The sequence below is a fragment of the Triturus cristatus genome, chromosome 3_2 (genome assembly GCF_964204655.1).
Source record: "Triturus cristatus chromosome 3_2, aTriCri1.1, whole genome shotgun sequence".
Lineage (NCBI taxonomy): Eukaryota > Metazoa > Chordata > Amphibia > Caudata > Salamandridae > Triturus > Triturus cristatus.
In genome coordinates this window covers 1,083,886,327-1,083,910,266 of record NC_140584.1, presented here as the reverse complement: position 1 = coordinate 1,083,910,266, position 23,940 = coordinate 1,083,886,327, and the positions used below count along the sequence as shown (strand labels likewise).

Below are 23,940 nucleotides of genomic sequence, written 5' to 3'. Positions count from 1 at the left end.
ATTCAGCTGTTAGTGTTTAGATCCATTTTACGCACAATAACACAATGCTTTTTCAATTAAAATGTGGTTAAGATATTTGTTTGTATTAGCTTGAGGAACGTGTGGTCACTAGTGGTGTGACAAATCATTAACCTAGTAACACTCATTTCTAGAGGAAAAGGGTAAGACGGAGTAGCAGCATCTTCGTTGAGATGGCTCTTTCTCCAGCTAATGGACTGTGTGGTGTATGCTTAAGCAGGGATCAAAGGCAGGAACAGTAGAAACTTTGTTAGGAATGTAGAAACCTACAGAGGCCATAGGCATGATTCCCATCAACAGTTTCACATTGTGTGACATCCAAGCACATCTGTTGGAAAGAGGCATTCTTTCAGCACACAGCAAGGTGCTCAGGAATGCACTGGGGCGTTCTTCAACCCATATCACCTCAAACTATAGGACAAGAAAAGCAGAAGTGGCACCTGGGCCTTATGTGGTCAAAGGGGAAATATGGAGGGATGGTGGTAGTAGAGTAAAGCCCCCCCTGAAAAAAGGCAGCAAATCGGGACCAATTCAAGTAGTGAGCTACTGGTACCATTGTTGCCCAGTATAAAACTGATCAAGCTTTTCAAGCCTGGCACGGCCATGCTTTGGCCCACCCACTGGCCATCAAATGCCTACTGCTTACCTTGCTTAGATCATTTTTTTTCTTTGGTTAATGAATTCTTTTCACCCACCCGAATATCTTTACTGTCCTTTTCTTATTCCTGAGATTTCGTGCTGGGCTTAGTTCTTTGGTCCATGGTATTTCTCATGCATCTAAAGTTCTTTTCAAGTTGTAGTTGTGTGAATACTACACAAATTATGAGCCCACACAAAGGGCCCTTCTTGACTCTAGTTGACTCTGGATTTTTGTTTTCTCTGTGCTTAGCCATCCTTAAGGTTGCCTCTATCCCCCTCAGGTCCCAGGGCTTGTTAGTTCATTGCAAGAGAGCATGGGTGAAGTGAATACAGTCCTTTTTATTGTTTTAATGATGTAGGGGGATTATTTTCCCCCTGGTGCTTTTATTGCATCCTAATGGGCTTCTTTTGTTAAGTTCCTTCGCAGCCTTGGAGCAAGCTTTCACCTGTGGTACCTTTAAGACCTGACACAGATCTATCCTAGATATGACAGTCAGCCTTACTTCGAGCTAAGCCTTGCGATTCCTCCATAGGTTTTCCTTAAGACAGATGCACCTACGAATGATTGCACAAGATTTAAATCCGAGGTCAACACTTAATTTTGAGCTAACACTTGAAGAGCTAACAAAGCCTTGTGCCAGTTTGCTATCTAAGCTGCCTTAGACTGAACTTGCACCAAAGTCCTTAAATAACCTTGCACCACAGTGATTTGAGGTACCACACACTACTTTAATAGAGACTTGTGCTCCAGGTGGCACTGCACCAGAGTTGGCTTATACCCAAGGAGCCCTGTGGTCTTAATACACTTCTGTGCCCCAGGTGCCAACACAATAGTATTCCAAGCTCTTGTTCTAGGTGCGTACACATTTAGGGTGACCACTTTACTCCATGTCATCACAGACCATTTACAATTCTGGCTTTTCATGTGACTACCTAATGCCTTCTGGGTGCTAACACATTTTGGTAGTAATACTTTGTAGGGTAAAAGCCTGGGACTGGAAGCAATGCTTGTAGCTGTGATAACATGGAGTTAGGTGGTCATCCTGCACATTTTCTCACTCTAGGCCAACATCAGAGGGGTAAGTAAGGGGCACCTCGGCCCATGCCGAGATGCCCTTAGCTCCTGAGTGGGCTTATCTCTGATTAGTAATGTAGCCTTACTTTATTGTATGCATCCAAAAGCTGGCCAGCCTTGTACGGGGTATCACCAGGCCTAAGCCCTATGCTCCCATATAGCCTTACACAAGATTTCTACATTTGGGGACCATGTGCCTTGCTCAAAGCATGCAGAGTCCGTGTTGCCTTGCATTATGGGTTTGCTTTAGGTGCCTGCATGGCCTTATTCGAGGGCTAGTTCTCAGTGTGGCTGTATGCTGCATCAAGTCTGAGAAAATAGTCCTGCCTAGAATGAGGTTTTCCACCAGATCCAAAGGGCATGATTGGTACTTGGCTTTTTTTCTATATTCCTATTTGACTTCCTATCAGATAGATGCGTTCATGATGCTGGCATAGATAGATAGCCGGCCCATGCTCATGGCTTCTAGACTTCCTGCTTCTAGAATCTTGTGTTAGGTGTTCACACTTCCAATACTGAGGAGATCTCGAGGTAACCATAAGATTGTCCTGGGGTATCACACTTGATGAACGCCTGTTTCCTAATCTTAAACAGCTCACAAGGCCTCTCACACAGTATCTTTCAAGTTACTCATGCAAACTTGGCCTACTGATGACAAATCCACCTCATTTTGCTCTAAAATACAGATCACATACACTTGAACACACATCGTCTTTCCCAGTCTTGCACAGGGGTCCTTCTGAGGAATCCAGGGCTGCATACCTATTGGAGTTTATCTGATACAATTCCCTATAGGGTGTCAAATAAGGTCCTTAAGGTACCTGTTGCACCTCATCCATGTTTGATAACTGGGGGAGAAGAGGCACCTAATGATATTACTTCACAAAAGTGCATTTTCATTTTATGCACCTCGTTTTAAGTCAGGGTGAGCATTATGTTGGCCCTTCAAATGCATGACTGGGTGGCCAGGTGGCCTGTGACTGTTTCAAAACTGACTCATGGTAATAATTTAAACTGTGTAATAAAACATTGTCTTAATATCATTTGAAAATTGGATAGTTTATGTTGCAATAACTCTTTTAGGATGGAGCTGAGTTGCAAGAGTGATCTGATCTACTTTATGGACAATGCTGTTAGTTCATTTAATGGTGCACTGATGCATGGTTTCTTGATGGTATGAGGTAGTAGAGGTTACCCAGTTGCCCATGCAGTCTTCTTCCTTGGAGGTGGATTGATGCCTAGAAAATATCAAGTGTATTTTTAGAACCTATGATGCGGCCCATCCGTAATACCCTTGGTTTCCAGAGTTTTCTTTTCCCCAGTGTATTCCCCCAAAGACAGACTAGGGTCACACTTGCTATCCATATAATATTAGATCCAGTTTTCCTGTAGTGATTTTCCAAGTGCGAAATCTGCAGGTTTATGGGCTTCATGCCCTCTAGTGGTCTCTGACCTGTTATTAGCAGCCCTGCCAAGTGCCACGCTTCAAGGATAAGACAAACGCATTTTTGTGCAGGTGCCCGCATTACGCACTAACCTGCATTAGTCACAATTATAGCACCCCTGGCCACCCACGGGGCATGCTGAGCCAGAGCTGCGTGATAAACGGCGAACTCACTGGTAATGGGTGCCCCGTGGGAAGAGCAACTGTCTCACTTGTTAGAAGTGTCGTTAACTTTTCTTCACACTACACATAACATGATGAAATGAACTCTGGCTGCATCACACAGGTGAAAGATAATCAGATACATTTCTGCCTGCACCCGCAATCACAGTAGCAACACCAGAACATGCTGCATAGGCAGTATAGGGGCAGGGGAAAAGACTGAACGTGCACCATCCAACAGGCCGCCTCCTTCCCTTCCCCAACAGGGAAGCAGCTCTAGTTCACCCTTGTTGGCGCACTTGAGGAAGGTTTGATGCTGGGTGTCGTCCTGGAACGCCATACATTTGTACCAGTATTCACTTCAGATTTTGAAAGGGGGTATGCCCTACCCTTCCAGCAGGACCCTCACAGATCCCTCCTACCTGTTCCTGTTGAAGAGAAAAATATGTCCAGCAGGAGGTGGCATCCCTACTGCAGATGGGAGCAGTGGAGTTTGTTCCAAAGCAGGAAATTGGGCTGGAGTTTTACCAGCGGTTCTTCTTGGTTCACAAAAATGAAGATGGTCTTCGTCTAATACTAGACTTGAGAATCTTGAAACTCTTCCTCTGCAAGCAGAAGTTCAAAATGCTATTTCTGGCTTAGCGCCTTTTGGTGCTGGAAAGAGGAGAACTGATGGTGTCCGTCGTCTTAATGGACGCTTATTTCCACTTATTACTCCAGCAGTCATCTTGCGTTATGTGGTAGGGTCTACTCACTACCACATCACAATTCTACCCTTTGGCTTGATATCAGCACCTTGAGTTGCCGCATTGGTAGTAGTAGCTGCTCATCTCGGGTGGGCGAAAATCCCGGTATTCCCATAAATGGACAACTAGAAAAATGTTCTTCAACAAGCAAACTTTGCACATCAGTTTGTTCAAACTGATGGTGAATCAGTTGGTTCTCAGGGTGTATTTCCTTTCCCTTCTTTGTCCTACAATTCAGATCTTGACTGACAGTATGGCTTTGATGTGGTATGTCACGAAGGAGTGAGGATTAGGGTCTCCACTTCTCTGTCAGGAAGTGTTGCACCTCTGGTGTTGGGCCCACCAGCTTGAAGTTTGTCAGATACTAAACTATCTGGTTTTTGCTAGTGGGGTAACCCTCAGAAGGACCTGCAATATGCAGTTTTGTGCCCTCCAATATTTGTTGCATGGAGCCCTTGGAACCTGTTTCGATTGAAGTGGAATTTTCCTCTTCACTACTTGATTCCTCTCATATCCTTGATTCTTGGGGTTCCGAATAAGGTTTGCTAAAACTGGGCACAATCCATCCTCATTATCCTGGACTGGTCAAGAAGAGTGTGGTAAGCAGACTGTAGACCCCCTGCACTTCTCTCTGTTCCCCGCTTCATCTTCCTCCCAGGGCTTCCCAACTCCCAGAACCTCCACCTTCATGTCTTTAGATTGAGTGGGGACATATTAGTTTGTTCCAATTGCCAGGGTAGGGTTTTCGATCTGCCTGCCAGGCTTTCACCAAGGCGATGTACTCCAGAAGGTGAAGTTTGCAATCTTGCTAGCACAGCTATCCTGTATTGACTGTCAAGGTATACCTATCAGCCTTGTCGGCTTTCCTCTGTTTTCTGGGGAAACCATTCTTGTTTAAATCCCTCATTCTCTTACTTTTTTGGAAGGGCTTGACTAATTTGTCCACCCCCTACGCTCTGTCATGCCGCAGTAGGACCTTAATCTGGGTTTGACATTTTGTGATGGTGTTCTCCATTTGAATCACTTCAGATTTGCCATTTGAGGCTTTTAACATTCAAAACTGTTTCTAGTTAACATTACTTCCTCAAGACTCATTCGTGAGGTGGAAGCACTCCGCATATGCACACCGTTTATTTGTTCAACCAAAATTCGGTCCTTAATCAAGATCTACTTCCATCTGAGTCAGTCCGTTATCCTCCTGTCCTTTTACCTCCTCCACATCCCACCAATGAGGAGAAGAGCCTACACAAACTGGATTCAAATACGGTGTTTAGTTTTTACATTTATCACTCCAAGGATTTCTAGATTGACGACCAGCTCTTCCTAGGTATGCAGTCAACAGGATTGGACCAGCTTTTAAAAATAAACCTTATTGAGGTAGATCATCTTAGGTCAATCAATCAGAGGTTTGGTAAGCGTGACTACTCACCCGTGAGGGTCTCAAGACGCTGGGGGTGGGGGGGGGGTGGAGTTCAGGATTCAATCCATTAAGGAGGGGGGGTCTGCGAAGAACCAGGTTTTGAGGTTTCTTGCGAAGATGAGGAGCGATGTTGTCTGAGTTGGAGCGGAGGGGCGTTCCAGGCTTTGGCCGCAAGGAAGGAGAAGGAGCGGCCTCCTGATCTGGTCTGGTCTTTCTGGTGCGGGGGACCAGGGCGTAGGAGAGCTGGGCTGATCGTAGGGTCCATTGGGCTGTTCACGTGTGCTGGTCCGGTGCTGTGGAAGGCCTTGTGTGTGTAGGTGAGTTTCTTGAAGGGGATTCTCGCATTGACGGGGAGCCAGTGGAGTGTGCGCAGGTGCTGGGAGGTGTGGCAGGTTGAGGATCAGTCTTGCGGTGGCGTTCTGGATGTTCTGTAGCTTGCGGGTGAGGTTTTGGTTTATTTTGGCGTAGTGCGTTGCCGTAGTCGAGTCTGCTGGTGACCAGGGCATGAGTGACGGTCTTTTTGTGTTCGAGGGGGATCCATTTGAAGGTCTTACGAAGGAGGTGGAGGGTGTGGAAGCAGGAAGACGAGACGGAGTTGATCTGGCGGTCCATTTTGAGCTCTGAGTCCAGGATGATTCCTGGGTTGCGTGCGTGGTCCGCGGGGGTTGGCGGGTTTCCGAGGGCGGGGGGACACCAGGTGTTTTTCATCCATTTGGCGATGGCTTCCATGCCTTCTCGAAAGTTGTGTCTGGCGGTGTTGGGTTCGTTGGATAGGGAGAGAATGAGTTGGGTGTCGTCTGCGTACGATACAATGTTGAGGGGGGCGAGCGGAGCCATGTAGACGTTGAAGAGCATCTGGCTGAGGGAGGAGCCCTGGGGGACTCTGCAGGTGGTAGGTGTAGGGTGTCGGGGTGGTTTGGTGAGGGTTCAGTGTGTTGGTTGTCTTCGTCGAAGTTGTCGTAGATGCTCTTGATTTTGTGGTGGAAAAAGGTGCTGAGTTTGTCGCAGAGGTCTTGTGATGGAGGGATATCCGTAGATTCGCTGGTGGGTTGGGTGAACTCGTTGATGTTGAAGAGTTCCTTGCTGTTGTGCGCGTGGGTGGAGATTGTCTTCAATCGTTTTTTTCCTCGTCTCTCTGATGAGTTGGTGGTGGGCGTTGGTGGCGGCTCTGAAGTTGTTGGGGGATTCTGTGGATTTGGTGTTCCTCCAGGCCTTTTCGAGGTGGCGGCAAGTGCGTCTGGACTCTCGGAGTTCGGTGGGAAACCATCTGGCTTTCTTGGCGCGGGTATTGTTGTTTTTCTTGAGGGGGGCTATGGTGTTGGCGCTGTCCAAGATCCATCAAGGCAGGGTTCGGGGAGGGAAGTTGGATTTGTCATGCTGTTCGTGCTGTGGGGGAGGGGCCGAGGGGGCAGCAGCGGCGGGGAAAAACGGAAAGGAGGAGAGTGGGGAAAAAAGGGGAATAACAGAAGACAAGCAGAGCACAGGAAAGTGCAGAAAGCAGAGAAAGCAGAAATCTAGATTTAGAGAAGAAGGTGAACACTCACACTGGAGAGTGCAGAGGCTGGGGGAAGGCATCACTCAATGGTGGAGCTGCGAGGGTGGGAGAGCAATTTCACTAACAAAGAGTCAGTGGTCTTGCTAAAGGTGGTTCTTTATATGCTAGGGCATAACTAATCTCAATACAAGAGGACACAAGAACCCATTCCACCATGGCCAAGTCTTCTGCCCAGGTATTAGCAAGTGGAGTTCCTGTGGTTGAAATCTTCAGAGCAGCAACATGGGCCTTTCTACTGAGAATTACTGCTTGCGTATGGAAGTGCAACAGAATGGCTATTTTGCCAGTTCTGTCCTTCAGGACTTCCTAGTCTATCGATTCAAGTACCTCCTCCATGGGGGGGGGGGGGGGGGGGGGGGAGTACTGCTCAGTAATCTCTTTCAAGGGTGAGGAATCTGCAGATATCCTTCAGAAGAAAATGTTACTTGCCTTTGGTAAAGATCTTTCTTGTGGATACTCTGTCTACCTGTAAATTCCTCTCCACTTCCACCCTTCACCCTGACTTACAGGACTATTATGGACCATGTTAACAAAGTTCCATATCATTTCGATGCATTACACTTCTACAGGATTTGTTATTCTCATCCTCCTATTGTTGCAGGGATTCTGCTTATGCACAGAACTATGCACAGGAAACCAGGACCTCAGTGAATTGGGGTGTACCAAAAACTCACCTCAGAACCCCTTATCTGACCAGCATCAGTGTCCCATTCGTTATCCGAGTTTTATCTCGGCGGTCCCAATGTATAGACAACCCAGAACAAGCGACTTAGGGTATTCTCAGGAATGGTGGGAATCAGAAATACCTGTTCGTAATTATTCTCATATCAGTCCACAACAGAATAGACAGAGACACAGTAAAGTTTAAAGAGTTTATTTTATAAACCTTGTGTCCGAAGATGCAGTACTTTGGCTAACATAAGCAGACAAATGAATAAGTTCAAAACCATCAGCATAGTTGCAATACCTTAGAAAATGAAAGGAGTAATCATAATAAAATGACAGTGGATGTCAGCCACCTTCCTTTCGCTAGTAAACTAATATTAATATTATTAGACTAATAAAAGGTCTCTAGGCTTGAATGGGGAACCCCATACCGTAAAGATCAGCTTAGTGGAATCGCATCACAGGATCAGCTAGACTCTACTCCTGGGAAAGCTCTTCTTCCGAATGAATCTAAAACATGCTGCCTGCAATATTAAAAGCACTCGACTTTCAGGTATTTGCAGCTGCGTGCGTGTTATGGCTAAATAGTGGGCCGGTCAACCTGAACCCAACAACATGCACCGTCTAGCGACCCAGACTGTTTCTTTACACAATGTTCAGACCAAGGTCGCTGCTCACTGTTAGGGATGTGAACAACAGACAGTTCTCATGTGAAGCAAAGGCGAGCAAGCATTTCTCAATTAATAACATGTAACTACAGTGTTGTGTGCAAAAGCGGCAAGATGGCTTTCTAACATCTAACGCAGTTGTGCTAACTTAGCATTGTACGTATATATATAGCAGTCTTCACTACACCCCCCCTTGATCGGACCACTAACCCGTAGGGGCGCACTTTCAAGAACGCAGAGTTCAAGTTTGATATAACGGAACCAAGGGCATAAATTGTGAGTCCATATAAGGTAAGTGAAAAGTTCGAAGAAAAAAAGGAGAGAAACAAAAACCATTTAAAGCGGAAAAAAATTTCATCGATAGATGTTCAACTAAATGGAGGGGGAGAAAAAAATACAAAGTCATTCCACAGGAATTCTGGGTCACCTCCAAGTTAATCCATCAAGTTATAAGCACAATAAGTTGCAACAGCTTCCAAGAGGAAATCATTGGAACGTTCCGCAAAATTATCTGCCATCCAGTTCAGCAAGGGGAAGGAACACACATGTTCCTCGACAACCGGAGCCTCTAGTACCATCAGAGGACAACTGGTGTATTCTTCAAGATAACTTCTCGCTAATAATTCAGCTGCAGCCGTTCCGAAGTCCCAATTCCCTAGGACTCCATGTGCTGCTCCACAGGCCATAATCCTGATGCCAGAACAGTCCAACTCATAAGCCACTAAGGGGCTCATTAGCCGATCATAATCCGGGGCAGGAGACACCGAGTTCGACGAGCACAAATCCAGAGCCCATTGGAACAGACAATCTAGGCAATGAAAGACAGGCTGCACACAAGTAAAGTAGGGAAACCGGAAGGACAATCCATAGGCTATGCTTAAAGTTGCCAGTGGTAAAGTGCCATAGTATTCAAGCATCCGGTTACGAAGATGGAGCAGCCGGGACATGCTGTCGAGTGACGCAAGTTGTACATCCATAGCGTAGTACGCAGATCAACAAAAGCACCCCAGCTATGAGGGCGAGAATCAAAGGGAGACCTCCGAAGACGCTGGAAAAAATAGAATGAAAAAATGCCGGGATCACACCAAAAATAGTTTGAAAGGAGGTCACGAGGCCGGAGCCCACAATTTAAAAAAAAAATACGCCAGGCCACTTGTTGACGAGGCATTAAAGATAGTCTGAATCAGGGCCCCAAAATGAAGTGGGAGATCAATATTCAAAAGCGCTTGCACCTCTGTGCGCGTGTTTGCTACGTGAAGGACAAATGTTTCCCGGGATGAAGTCAACGCGACTTCTTTTTGAGACAATAGAGCCCTTATTCTGCTCATCTTGTTGAACTCTGCTTTCAAGGTTGCAATGGAAGGCCAGATGGATACATCGAGCCGTCCATGCGGGGGTGGGAAAAGGACGTTATTACAGCAGACTACTCTCTGTGATACAGTCACTATGTAGGGAATTCCCACTAACCTCCCACAGCAAGCTTTATTATTTAATAGCAAATAACTACCGTTAGCAAGCAGCGTAAAAGACGGTGTTATAACTGGCCCCCGGGATCCCTTTCAGGACGCAAGCTAAATTAGGAGCGTGCACATTACATGCACCATGCAATTGAATGTGCCAACACACCACGGAGTGATCCGGAGTGTAAGTGCACTCTTCACCTTTTAAGTAAACCTCTTTTCCGTCCCTCACGCATCTGTACGTGAATGGGAGTGACCAAACTTCGTGCAGGAAGGCAGTACCCAGTTTTTCATATCTGCCAAGGGCATAATGTTTCATGCACGAACTGAACTTCAACAGGGGGAATGGTAATGTGATCAACCCGTGGATAAGCCACACAGCGGAGTTTAATTCGTCAACAGAGAAAGGTAAAGGTTCTAACTTTTCAATGTGCAGCAATGAGTATGTTGCATCTTTCATGGACATGAACTGTTGTTTCGCAGTTAAATTAAAAGGAAGGAACAAAGATGAAGTATTCATGTAGTCCCAAGGGACTTTCCCAGCCTTTAACGTTTGCAATGTCCATGCAAACTGCATAATGGAACGCAATTGATTTTGACCATGATACAAAACAGACAAATCATCCTGCACAATGTCTACCACAGATGAAACAATATTATCTAAAGTATAGATTCTGGAAGACAGGGTGTTAATGCTATTATTTATTACAGCCAATACCTTCTCCATATTGGCTTGCTCAATAGCTCGTAATCTGGATGCAGCTTAAATCTGTGATAGCTTCCAAACTTCGTTGTAAACAGCATAGAACCATCTTTTGGACCTGCCAACTGCAGGACCCTTAACAAAATCATTCAAATCTATTTTGTCGTTCAATTGTGATAAATGAAGTTTAACAGATGATAAGGTGGAATGTTGCAGCAAAGATTGGCATAACTTCCCTACCGAGTAGGTAGTTACTGTGTGAGAAGATTCAAAACGGGGGTCGACACGAACTTGTGTATACCCCGGTGCCAAATCCAGAATCCGATGTTGACCGGAATCTGAGCTCGTTTGCCATACTAACCACCCTTCCGGATTCAATTCAGAAATATTGAAGGATGTGTTTGAAAAGTATGACTGCAACATAGCATGGGACAGATCCGTATGATTATCCCAATTAGGATAAGCACCCAGACCCGGAGTGGAGGGAGAATTACATTTTTTTAGTAGTAGCCAATCCAAAACAGGTGGTCTGAAAAATTGACGAATTCAAAAATAGGTGGTTCGGGATGAGGCAGGCACGACGCAAAGCTTCTGTTCCCTGTACCTGCCACGGTTTAGAACCACAAACCGATTTAAGATTGATAGTAGCTTTCCACAGATCATAGCCTCCGATTGCCAACTCGTCCATAAAGGACTTGGAATACAACAATTTGGTGTGTGTCAGTCTAACTTTAGAAGCAGACTCAGCCGCAACCTTAAAATAAAAGGAGGCCGGATTCGAGACACTGAAATCAGAAAAATATGTGAATTTGTCCACTAACGTGGTGGAGCTGCCCAGCCTAGGGGCTGGACAGTGATCCCATTGTTTATAATTTACAAAATTTCTAAACGTATTTGCTTTGTTTAGGAAATACGTGCCATAATGTTGATAGCAGAATTGCTCATCATAATTAGCAGTATCTAAATACAAATCCTCAGCATCAAATGCAGCATAATATTTCAAATCAGAAAACAGTGCTTCTATTGCTTGTACATCCCAATCGTCTGAGTGGATGTTTTGCTTAACTACATCACCCATAGAAACACGAAATACATTTGGCACGTTGATTACTTCAGTGGGACCATGAATTTGAAATTTAACAGCATCCCAAGCGATCCCATCCAGTACAGGCCAGGCAGTAATGTTCACAAAAGTCTGGTCCCTTTTCATAATATGTGATGAGGAGTGGGGGGCCAAAGTTCCATCAATTGGTCTAATTGTAGATCTTTCTTTCAGGTAGTATCCATTTATAAGTCTAAAAAACACTACCACAAAGCCAATGGACATTAAACAAAAAAATACATATGAGCACCAGCCAAATGTAAGTCCAAGGGGGAATTAAAAAATGCCTTTTGAACCAGGCAACAAAAATCGAAACTTTCGATGGGGCAATGGAAGTCATTGAATTAGTGTCAAAGGAGTAACGCGACTGGGTAACTGTGGTGGATTGTAAAACAGGCAACGGGACATCCGCAGGATAAGCATACTCAATATCTTCCGGTAGACCACCAGGTGCCGGTGGCAATAAAGGACCAGTAACCGTATGCATCTCGACGGCAACATCAGGCAAGGTGTTAGAAGCTGGGGCCACAACAGAATTTCTCAGCATCGAAGGGCAAGAAACCGCTGGTGTCATACTAAGAAGAATCGTCCACTCGCTGTAGCTTGACATTGTCAATAGAGATGTACCGGTTATCCTTGCGACCAGGAAGTGGAGGTAAAATTACTGTACGTGTACCCTGTACTCCAAGCACCGGAACTGGTGCACGATAAGAGGGGCCAAACTCCTTCTTGTTCTCCACCTTCTCACGGACCAGATCACCAACTCGAGGTAGCCAGCCGACTACCGGAATCTGAAGCGCAGCATCAGATGTGGAGGGTACGTGTTCCTTCGCTAGACTGTCTCTGGCTTCTTGAAGATTCTGCAATACAGCACAGTGATCATCTACGTCAAAGGGTGCGGCCGACGCCGCCATGTCTAGACCATCAAGGTCCGGGACAAACATTCGTATGCCAAAGACCATCATGTATGGGGTCCGCCCACCCAGAGACCTTCTAGGGAGATTATTAAGTGCACGTTGCACGTCATACAAGTGGGCTAGCCAGTTCCGGCCAGTACCTAAAACCCTGGCTGTCAAAGATTGCTTTAAGTCACGGTTCATTCGCTCCACCACACTATTACCCTCAGGTCGGTATGGAGACGAAAATTTGACTTGGACCCCCAAATTTCTCATGGCTTCTTTGTACGCCTTAGAGGCGAACGCAGGGCCCTGATCAGAATGAAAGGTACCACATGAAAAACTTCCAAGAAAGACATGCAAATCCTTGATGACAGTACGGGCATCAGCACTCCTTTGTGGCCACACCCACAGAAAACGTGTGCACGAATCCACTGCAACCAAGATGTATTTGTACGCAGTATCAGAGGTAAATGGACCGCAATGATCTAAATAAACACAACCCAGTGGTTTATTAGATTTGTACAACGGAGTTTGTGGTGGGCGCGCCGCAGTCGAAGGTTTTATCTGCTGGCAAATGTCACAATTAAGAACATAAGCGCGAGCTTGTTTATATAAACCGCACCACCAGTAACGTTGTTGTAACAGAGATACAGTAGCTGCAACGCCGGCATGAGCAGACGCCATGCCCTCATGAGCCGCTAATATCAAAGATGGTCTGCAGTCTGCGATGGGAATCAATCTGTCACCAACGTCGTTAATCCTCACTAATGGGACGTTATCAGGACTTAAGCGATAATGGTACCGAGAAGGGAAACCTCTTGGATATTTTGTTCCCTTCTCTGTAGCAGCAATAGCTGCCAAGATGTCATCATCGATCTTACTTTGTGATCTTGTAACTGCTGCCACTAAGTATGTCCCCACTGCTGTTTTTGCTGCCTCGTCAGCTAGGCTGTTGCCGACAGCATGGACACCGACTCGTTGGTGACCAAGAGTGTGAATAACATTCACGAGAGGCAGATGTTCTTTAAGTTCTGCCACTCGAACCCAAAGCGTTTCATGCTTAATTGTGCTACCTTTGGAATCGCGACAGTCATTTTGAGACCAAAAATGTAGATTGTCGTTGTAAGATTGTACACAATAAAACGAGTCACTCACTATAAGAGTAGTGACTCGAGGATCAGTAAACTCCAGTGCAAGCACCAGAGCACGAAGCTCCGCCAACTGTGCGGTACAATCACCCTCTGACTGCGTATGCACGACATCGGATTGGAATTCACCATTCACGAAAGTACCGACCACAATTGCGCAGGCCGCTGAGTAGGCATGCTTCGATCCAGTAGACGGTTGCGCAGAACCGTCAGTGTAAATGACACAATGGTAATCCTCGAGCGGGCGCAAGGACAGAGGAGCTGGATGAACTAATTCATACTGTCAGGACTCCTGTGTCTGTAGAGCCGCGTCAAAGATATGTGACATCGGGCGATGTCAAAGAAGTGGCCCATTGTATCCACCGTGGATGCAAAGCCTTAGACTTAGGTACACTTGCTTTCGTCACCACCTCAAGGGCAGGATATGGTGTTACCACCAACATGCGTTTACCTTGCATTAGCGCTCGTTCTTTCAGAATCGCCATCTGCACTGCCGTCAGAACTTTCTCAACAGCGGAAAATCGCAGTTCAGCCGAAGTGTACAGGTGTGATTTGTAGGCAATGGGGACGGTGTCACCCTCATTGAACGTTAAGTATGTGAAACCCACTGCGCCCGGCACAATTCTTATGACCAGGTTAGTGTGGTTATCACGCGTCAGTAAGTATTTTGAAGCAAGAAGGTCAGCTTGCAACGATTGCAATATAGCTGAATGCTCCGGCAGCCAACATGATTTGGAAAAAGTAGGTTGTACCAAGGCATGAAGCGACTTGATACGCTGGGCATAATCAGGAATGTACGTTTGACCGAAATTCAGAAAGCCCAGCAGAGATTGTAATTTCTTCAGTGTCGTAGGAGCACGTAGGCACGCGCATTTCTCTAGGAAGTGCGGAGCCAATCCTCGACCTTAATTGTTGAGTTCGTATCCCAAAAACAACACTGTATATTCCGCAATGTGAGACTTCGCAAAGTTGAATTTGTAACCAAAGTCCGCAAACAAAACAATAATGCGGTCAACGTGACACAGATGCGGCCACAACTCGTCATCTGTGAGATAAATATCATCCACATATGAGTACGCATCAGGGTCTATGCTCTCCAATAGAGAGACTACACAAGCGGCGAAGACACCAGGGCTGTTTTTATAGCCCATCGGTAATCTTTTGAAATGTTTTTGTTTGCCACCCGAGGTAAATGCCATCCACTCGCTACTAAGAGAGGACAGGTTATAGCTGTAAAAGCCATTGGAAATGTCAAGTGTGGTTTTAAACCGTTTTCTCACAAGACTATCGACGAGAGCCGAACTGTGGGGTTTTTTTTATACTGCGCATGTCCGGCAATGAGAGTTTAAATACCGGTAATCCAAAACCAGGCGGTACGACCCATCAGGCTTCGTCACAGTGAATAAAGGATTATTCATTGGTGACACACATGTTTCAATTACACCTTGATATTCCAATTGTTCAAGGTCAGCTGCGACGTGAAGTCTTGCTTCGCGACGCATGGGATATTGGGGTTGTGGCTGGGGCGTGGACCGCAACGGAATCTCATGGCTGGGAGACTATTTATCCCAGCCTACCTGATTACGATACAAAGCAGGTGCAAGCACCAGAGCCCACTCCTCGGCGAACTTCTTAGCTTGGTCCTTTGGCACTGTGTGCGCAAAGGACGGGAGGATCATCTCCTCCCCTCTAGGAGCATCTAAAATGAAAGCCGGGGGCCAATCAGCCGCTGCCAATAGAATATCATAGGAAGAGGTCAAATTATCCCAAAAAATCCCTTGAATCGTGCGTTGTATGTCACCTTCAATTAAAAGGACTATAGTATACAGTCTGTCAGGGGGAGCCACTCTAGTGTCAGCAGTTTCTACAGTTATGAACGTATCAGTTGCTGTCGCCACCAGATATGGACGCAGTGCTTGTCGCACTACTGTAACTTCCGCCGCGCTGTCGAGCAGCGTTCGCGCCCATGTCAGGTTCTGAAGCTGCGTCCGCACCATCTGTGGCGTACCTCGCTGTTAGCGCAGCAACTTTCTTCTTCTGAAACGGGGGTCGTTGACGTGCAGACTCGTCCTGCTTGCCTTTGCTGTCAGTCTGATGGGGTTGCTCACGACTTTGGGCACCCCTTCCTTTCCCACGGTCTCCGCCACCGGATTGTGAAGCCGATGTTGCCTGTGAAGAACGAGGAGAGCGTTGTTCAGAAACCTGAAATCTATCGGGTGACTTAATACTAGATCGATCGCGCAGATCATATGTGCGTTCGCTAGACGACTGTACGGGTGAGGCAGGACGAGACCCCTGTTTCTGTTGCTGCTTCCCCTGTTTCTTTGCTCGCCAATTTTGTTTAGGAAAATTTGGGTGTTTGTCTTTAGTAGACGAGCTCACCTTAGTTTGCTGTACTATATCAGGAATTATCACAGTTGGTTTAACACCTAAGGCTCTACGGCCTATGGTCCTATAGGCTTGCGCAATTATTTTAGCGAACTCCTTAGGTCTGTCGAGTTCATCCACGCGGTCCAGCTTATTAGCTACTTGGAACTGCATGGCATCGCCTTTGAGGTTGCCCATTACCATGGAAGCCACCACATCGAACACTCCGACAAGCCTCATTCCCAATTCAACAGCAGCCTCCGCTCCGTGATTCTCTTGAACACGTTTAATGACGGAGGGTAGTACAGACATAGACGGAGTGCCGAAGCACTTCGAGTAGGTCGTGGCAAAGACCTTGCCCCAGTTTGCGCAATCGGCAATATCTGGGACCAAGTCTTTCGGCAAACTAATGGTGAGAATCCTGTGTTTCTCCACAGGAGAGGTATGCGGAAAAACCGCCTCCAGTTGGTCAAATTTCTCAGCAAGCCATTAAGGTAAATCATCCTTTCTTTGGGGACGCTTGCCCATAACCGAATTAACCATAACAGGACTAATAACCACCGCGTGGTGGTCTGTTGGTTGTCCCGCAACAGCAGGTGCCCCCCACCTGCACGTTGCGTGACACGTACTGCACTAAAGCCCTATGAACTGTAATCAGGGCTGTGTGTAGCACCGGCCATGTGGCCCCTGCCATAGACAACGGGCCCATTCTAGCTGGTGCAACTGCATGGGGAAGAGCACCATTAAACCAAATGGTATGCTGCTAGGCAGAAATAGGAATTTCTTGTGTCCTATACGGCGTATAGATCGCAGGTAGGTGCGTGGGAGTATAGGAATGAAACGTATCATCGTCTGCATCCACCGCCGGAAAAGTCACCCATGAGTACAACAACTCATAAGGGTATGACGCATCAGCGCTCACCACAAAAATAACAGCCATCCCATCATCCGGCACCCCCTACGTCGTCAAATGACGGTGTAGAGGTGCACGACTATGTGCGGCTATATCAATCGCCATAAGGACACACTAAAGAGTATCAACGATATCAACAGTAGCACTGGGGTTCAGTAAAAATAACCTTTTTAATGATCAAGCTTGAAAGAACCCATTAGTCGAAACACAGGTAGGCTAAACCCGTCACTCCCGTTCACCGGAAACCAGAGTGAGGGTGTTGTGGACTAATATAAGCACTACTAAGGCGTTTCAAATCAATCGACCAAACGTTAGGTGCGCCATGTTGCAGGGATTCTGCTTATGCACAGAACTATGCACAGGAAACCAGGACCTCAGTGAATTTTTGGTGTACCAAAAACTCACCTCAGAACCCAGAACCCCTTATCCGACCAGCATCAGTGTCCCATTCGTTATCCGAGTTTTATCTCGGCGGTCCCAATGTATAGACAACCCAGAATAAGCGACTTAGGGTATTCTCAGGAATGGTGGGAATCAGAAATACCTGTTCGTAATTATTCTCATATCAGTCCACAACAGAATAAACAGAGACACGGTAAAGTTTAAAGAGTTTATTTTATAAACCTCGTGTCCTAAGATGCAGTACTTTGGCTAACATAAGCAGACAAATGATTAAGATCAAAACCATCCGAATAGTTACAATACCATAGAAAATGAAAGGAGTAATCATAATAAAATGACAGTGGATGTCAGCCACCTTCCTTTCGCTAGTAAACTAATATTATTATTAGACTAATAAAAGGTCTCTAGGCTTGAATGGGGAACCCCATACCGTAAAGATCAGCTTAGTGAAATCACATCACAGGATCAGCTAGACTCTGCTCCTGGGAAAGCTCTTCTTCCGAATGAATCTAAAACATGCTGCCTGCAATATTAAAAGCACTCGACTTTCAGGTTTCGTTTGATAACTTTATTTCGGTAACAAGACCATAAAAATACAATAAAATATATACAGGTACAAGAATAAGATCCTAAATACGGAGATAGTTTTCTTTTTTTTTTTTTTTAAGAATTATTAAACAATGAGTTATCATGAATATTTGGTAAGGGAAAGAGATAAAAGCTCGAAAAGCCATTACTATAAATTGATAAAACTCATCCTTCTCCTCCACATACCATATAAAAAGCGAGAAACTGCATAAACAATGTGAGGATCAGTGTCATAGGTTAGGACTCTGCAGGCTTGTGCACATTGTCTGAGGCCCAAATTTTTGCACAAAGGAATAAGCCAACATTTTCGAATGGCATTATATGCTGGACAAAAAAACAAAATATGCACAATATCTTCATTACAAATTTTGCAAGCTGGACAATTGCCCTCCATCAATTTTTCCCATCTAGATGTAAGCGCCCCAATTGGGAGAGAGCCATGTCTCAGCTGAGTATATAATTTTCTTGCCAGTGGGGGCTGTACGACTTTCAGGTATTTGCAGCTGCGTGCGTGTTATGGCTAAATAGTGGGCCGATCAACCTGAACCCAACAACATGCACTGTCTAGCGACCCAGACTGTTTCTTTCCACAATGTTCAGACCAAGGTCGCTGCTCACTGTTAGGGATGTGAACAACAGACAGTTCTCATGTGAAGCAAAGGCGAGCAAGCATTTCTCAATTAATAACATGTAACTACAGTGTTGTGTGCAAAAGCGGCAAGATGGCTTTCTAACATCCAACGCGGTTGTGCTAACTTAGCATTGTACGTATGTATATAGCAGTCTTCACTACACTATCTCTTTGTTATGGAAAATATTGATAGGAAACTGATGTCTGGGATCTGTGGTGGACGCTTTTATGGGTCCAGTGACTTCATGATGGTATTGCTAATTATGCCGGTGTGGAGCCAACACCCTCTATGGCTTTGGATGAGCTATGTGTTCCGGATCCAATTTAGCACATGGGATATTCAAAAAGTGAGGAATCTTTGCACCAGAAAGATCAGTACTGAAGACGATCTATTTTTTTTTTTTTTTTTTGGGATGATGGGTTTAGTACATTCCACAGCATATGTTTTCAATCTCTGCAACCGCACTGACGTACCATATATCCATAGATCACTGATGCATATTGAACTGGAACTATATGGTTAAGTGGAGTTCACCAAATGTATCTTTTTTGGAGCATCAACCTGTCCACCATTTAAACGGTCATGTAGTTGGGTATGTTCTTGTGGTTGTCATGCAGTGCCCAGGATCTCTCCAAAGACAATGGCAGAAGGACCCTGGCTTGAAGCCACCGTTTACACAGTGTAACCTAGTGAAACAGCTTTCAACTTGTGCAAATTTGAGGTCTGCCTCTCTTGCACTCATAGCTAGTACTTTTAACTTTTCCTCTCGCGCACAGGGGATCCCTCTATCACCACTAAGCCTCTTGTCCAATTATACACACCGCATCAGTTACATAACCACCCATTCCTCAGAGTCCTTTTTCATTGTCTAGCAATGTGTCTACAGTTTATCAAGAGTGTTTAACAAGTCCAGGAGGGCCAGATTCATGGCAGTTTTCAGGCCGGCCATATGTACCGTATATCTAAATAGAGTTTATTTAGGCACCCATGGCTTATTATAATCTAGCTCTGAAATGGATCTAGCTCTCTAGCCCATTATTGTGTATCCTGATATTAATGCTGTTGAAGGCTTTGTTTCTTAATTAGAAGACCGAAACCGTAAATTCAGTAATAGCAGGACCTTGGTAATCATCTGTCAAAAGGTATGGGCGTTTAATCTGCAGGCTTTCAGATCTCCATCAGACTGTGAGCTACTGCCAACATTCAGGTGGTCCACTAGCATCCCAAGATCTTTCTGCTAGGATGTCCAGTGTGGTGTACAGGACATATGCAAACTTGTAACAACATTTTATATTTAACCAACCTATTGAGACCCCGGAGGCATAACCTTGAGCTTGCAGGCTACCCTCTATGCCTTGATTTTTAAATGACTGATTACCCCCAGGGCGCATGATTTAGATGCAGAACCTTCCTAATGACTCACTTACCCTGCAACTGACAGAAAAGGTTTCCATTGTACAGTTTCGGACTGTCCAAGAGGGCAGTGACGGTTGTAGAGTCCTTACAGTGAGTTGGTCCTTTTTGGTTTTAGTTTCTACATTTTTTCCCCTTTCTCTTTTGAATATTTGGCTTGTTTATCCCTTCAGACTGAAGCACATACATCTCTTATATGTGCCCTTTATAATTTCCTAAAATGTAGTGCAGTTCCTGTATTCCTGTCTGGTAGAAGGCATCTGATATGGATACATTGTGATGCTACTAAGGTTTGATTCAAGAAATGTACAAGGTGACTCTTTTGTAATGCAATGCAGTGTAATGTCACTGTAGAGAGTATGGCTGTAATGTGTTCTTTCTTTAGCAGGCTCCCACCGTTCTCCGGAGCAGTATGTCTCATCCATGACCCCTGAAGTGCAACCCCCCACTGCTGCCATGGTGACCTCCCCTCCCCCACCACTTCCATCCGTTCCAGTGCCACAGCCCAGGAGCAGAGAATCTTCGTTAATAGAACACCTCACCCACGTCCCACTGGAGAACTTTTTACAGACCCTGGAGTCACCTGTCACTTCTCATCTAACAGGTACCAGGAGTACACACTTGTGAAGTAGCATATTGCAAGCCGTGGTATTTACATAGGTCAATCTATGTCATTGTCCAGAGCATGTTTCACCCTAAGGCACCCTCCCGTCTGTTGTAAGCACATATGCGTTTGTCACTGTCCAAGACTTGCACACCCCTGTGAAGTCTCAGGACATCGCAATGTGTGAATCTGGATCCCTCCTATTCCCAATCCATGATACCTGGTGTAGGATTAACAACCTTTCATTGGGAGTGCAAGCAGCCTTTAAACATTTTTGTGTTGCCCGGTGCTGTCATGTAATGTAGAAGTGTTTCAGTGATCTGACAAACTCTTCTGCATTTGTTAATTGTAATGCAGGCCAGGTCTGCGCCTTACCACACTGACAGGGTCCATATGCTCATAGCTTGTCTACCTTTTATTAATCTGGACCATGTTATCTTTATTTTCAGGGACCATAAATTGCTTCTCAGAACTATTTAATCAAATCGTTGCACAAAAAATTGTGCTAACATTCCTTTGTGTGCCACAGAGGTCTGATGAGAAAGGCACCCAATAATGCTTACTCATTTGTAGAAGGGCGATGCCCCTATCGTAAGTGCCCCTGTACAGTGTCAACAGAAAAGTTCTGTGATTACCTCTATTCCATAGAAAAGTAATGACAACTCCAATATTTTTTTATTTTACAAATTCCTCAGTGATCCTAAATAGAAAGTTCTGTAGGAAATCTGGGAAGAGCATTTATCTTGTGCAACACTGCCTGTCAAGATAGATAGATAGATAACTTTATTTGTGTGATTACTTAAAACCATTGCAATGAAGGGATAAAAGTAATGTCTCAACTTCCCCAGAATTAAAACCAGAAATTGCAATTTAACTTATTATACAAAAGAACTGTACTGGATTCACGCCCTATATAAAAAATAATTGTTAAAGAGTTTTATGTTAAAAGAAATTTCTTAATTTTATATAAAAAAAGATTAGAAGGTCCCAAGATGTAGTAGTATAAAAGTGAGTAGTCGACAGTCCGATGAAGAGAGAACCAGCAACATGTCGTTCTGTAGACAGCAGAAGCGATGTTAGCTGGTGTCCGCAGTACTATTAGTTTCTAGCTCGAGATCCAGATGAGTTTTTGTAATGCTCATAGTAATGATCCAGAGCATAAGAATGAAAATGACAGGCTCATGGGTCCAGATGCTGAGTAAGGCCGTGTTTCGGCTATGGGATGGAGGAAATAAAAAGGGTTATGCAGCTGGATAAGACTGAGTGGAACGTTCCGCTTAGTTGTTATCCAATCAGCATCCCTGCAGGGAACCTTCTAGTTGCAGTGCAAAAAGTAGTTAACCCTTTAGCTGCTGGTTATTGAAGTTTTTTCCCCACTATGTCCATGAATCGTACAAAAAAGATCAACTGAACTTCACCACCTTCAAAGCACGCTTTTACTGCCTGCAATATCTTATCCCCTTGATCTTAAAGATGGGTTCTAGTAGCAATCGACGTTCAAATTGCAGCTTTGCATAGATGCACAATGAGTGGAGCACATTGTATTTTGCTTTCCCACATAGGCGGCAGGTAGTAGATGCCTGTATTCGTTTCCAGGGTGAAAAGTGCAGCAGGGTTGGAAGAATGCACAATCGATAGTGAAGATATTTTTCCTTTATTATCTTTGTGAATCCTGCATATAGATAAGTTTTGGGGAAGGGCTTGATGTAACTCTGCAGGACGTACCATCCATGGTCTCTTTAAGCGCTGCCTTATCTTCCACCAGGGAAACTCTTTTTACTGTCTTATTAACAAGGTCTTTGAAGCTGTTGTGTGTCCTCGAGGCCTCCCGAAGTTACCCTAGGCCCAAGCGATCTTTCAAGGCTAGCAAGTAGGTCATGGCCGCACTTTCTTTTTTTGACTGTATTTCCTTCCATAAGTGTGTGGTCAACGAGCCGGCCTCAGCACTTTTGATTTTATGCCAGCATTGGACGTAGGCACCTTTGCTGGCAATCTCTTGCATCTGCAGGCCGAATTCCAATCTGCTTTGGGCTGGCGAAATATATTTAGGTAGCTTTAATATCATTCTTACTGCTCTTGAAACTGTACTATCCAAAGTGACTGCGTCTCTTCCCCTCAAACACTCACTCGCATAAGTGATGGTTGGGATGGGTTTTTCTTGGAGCCCTTGGAGCAGTGGCATGAGGCTCGGGCCAGCAGTTTTATGTTTGATGTTTGTTTTTTAATGCTGCAGCTATTATGTTTCCTCTTCTCCTGATGGCCTCTTTTTGTGCCGCAAAAAATATCTTTATTGTCTATTATGACCCCCAAGTACTTGTATTCCTCGACTACTTCTATTAGTTAGAAATTAGATTTGTTGTTTTTTTTGGTTTAATCGCATCACTTTAGACTTGTCTAAGTTGATGCTTAGATCGTTATTTGCAGAGAAACTTTGTATGGTGTCTAATAGATGTTGAAGTCCAATCAGGGATGGGCTGATCAGTACAAGGTCATCAGCGTAGAGTAAGTTGGAAAAGAGAAGTCCACCCATCCTTGGGGCGTGTGAGTTGCAATTGTCCAACTTTATATAGAAGTGTACCATAAAAAGGTTGAACAAAATCGGGGCCAGCACGCATCCTTGTTTTAGCCCCTTTGTAGTTGGTATTTTTCTGGACAGACAGTCTCCGGCTCCAAGATTCACTTGCACCTAAGTGTCATTATGTAAAAGGATCAACTGGTTCAAGATAACAGGAGGAATATTTCTTTTATTGAGTTTAGCACATAGCTTTCTCCTGTCTATATTGTCGATTAAGCACATATAAAGTAGTAGGTTTGCGGCTTTTGCAGCGTCTATTAAGAGGGAGAGGGTGAGTATGTTCGTAGTAGTTCCATACCCTTGCAGAAACCCGTCTGGTTATGGGGAATAACTGATTTTTCAGTTGCCCAATCTGTGATTTCGTCCAAGAGAAGGCCATCATAATATTTAGAATTGTTCTCTATTACTGCTATCATCCTATCTCTTTTTGCTTCATTCTTAATGCCTCTCTTGTATATTGGAGATATAATGGGCCCCTCCAAGAAGCTGGTATTGTTTCTACTCTCAAGATCTGTTCAAATAGTGGTAGTAGCTTTTTCGACCAATAATCCGGGTCGTGTTTAAACAGGATCTCTGGAGTCCCGTTAGGGCCCGGCGCATTCTCTAGCCTGCCTTTTGCTATCCTGTTTTTAATCTGTTTGACAGTAAGTGAGAATGAAGCGGTTGTTAGTGGTTTGGTTTGGTCAGGCGATTTATCCCAGGATATATAATTAGGACTAGACTTCCCAATCATGATTCCTT

General features: G+C 44.9%; 1 protein-coding gene across 5 annotated transcripts in view; it reads left to right on the top strand.

The window, feature by feature from the left end:
• The window catches only part of SH2B2 (SH2B adaptor protein 2), a 505,642-nt gene that overhangs the window by 351,805 nt on the left and 129,897 nt on the right, over positions 1-23,940 (top strand). For 3 of the 5 annotated variants that reach the window (XM_085649836.1, XM_085649837.1, XM_085649840.1), the window contains one exon: positions 20,406-20,624. The exons of 1 other annotated variant lie outside the window; for it this stretch is intronic. In XM_085649836.1, coding sequence (XP_085505962.1) covers positions 20,406-20,624 — 219 coding nt within the window. The remainder of the gene's footprint in view (positions 1-20,405; positions 20,625-23,940) is intronic. One more of the 5 variants, XM_085649838.1, reaches the window with a different exon arrangement.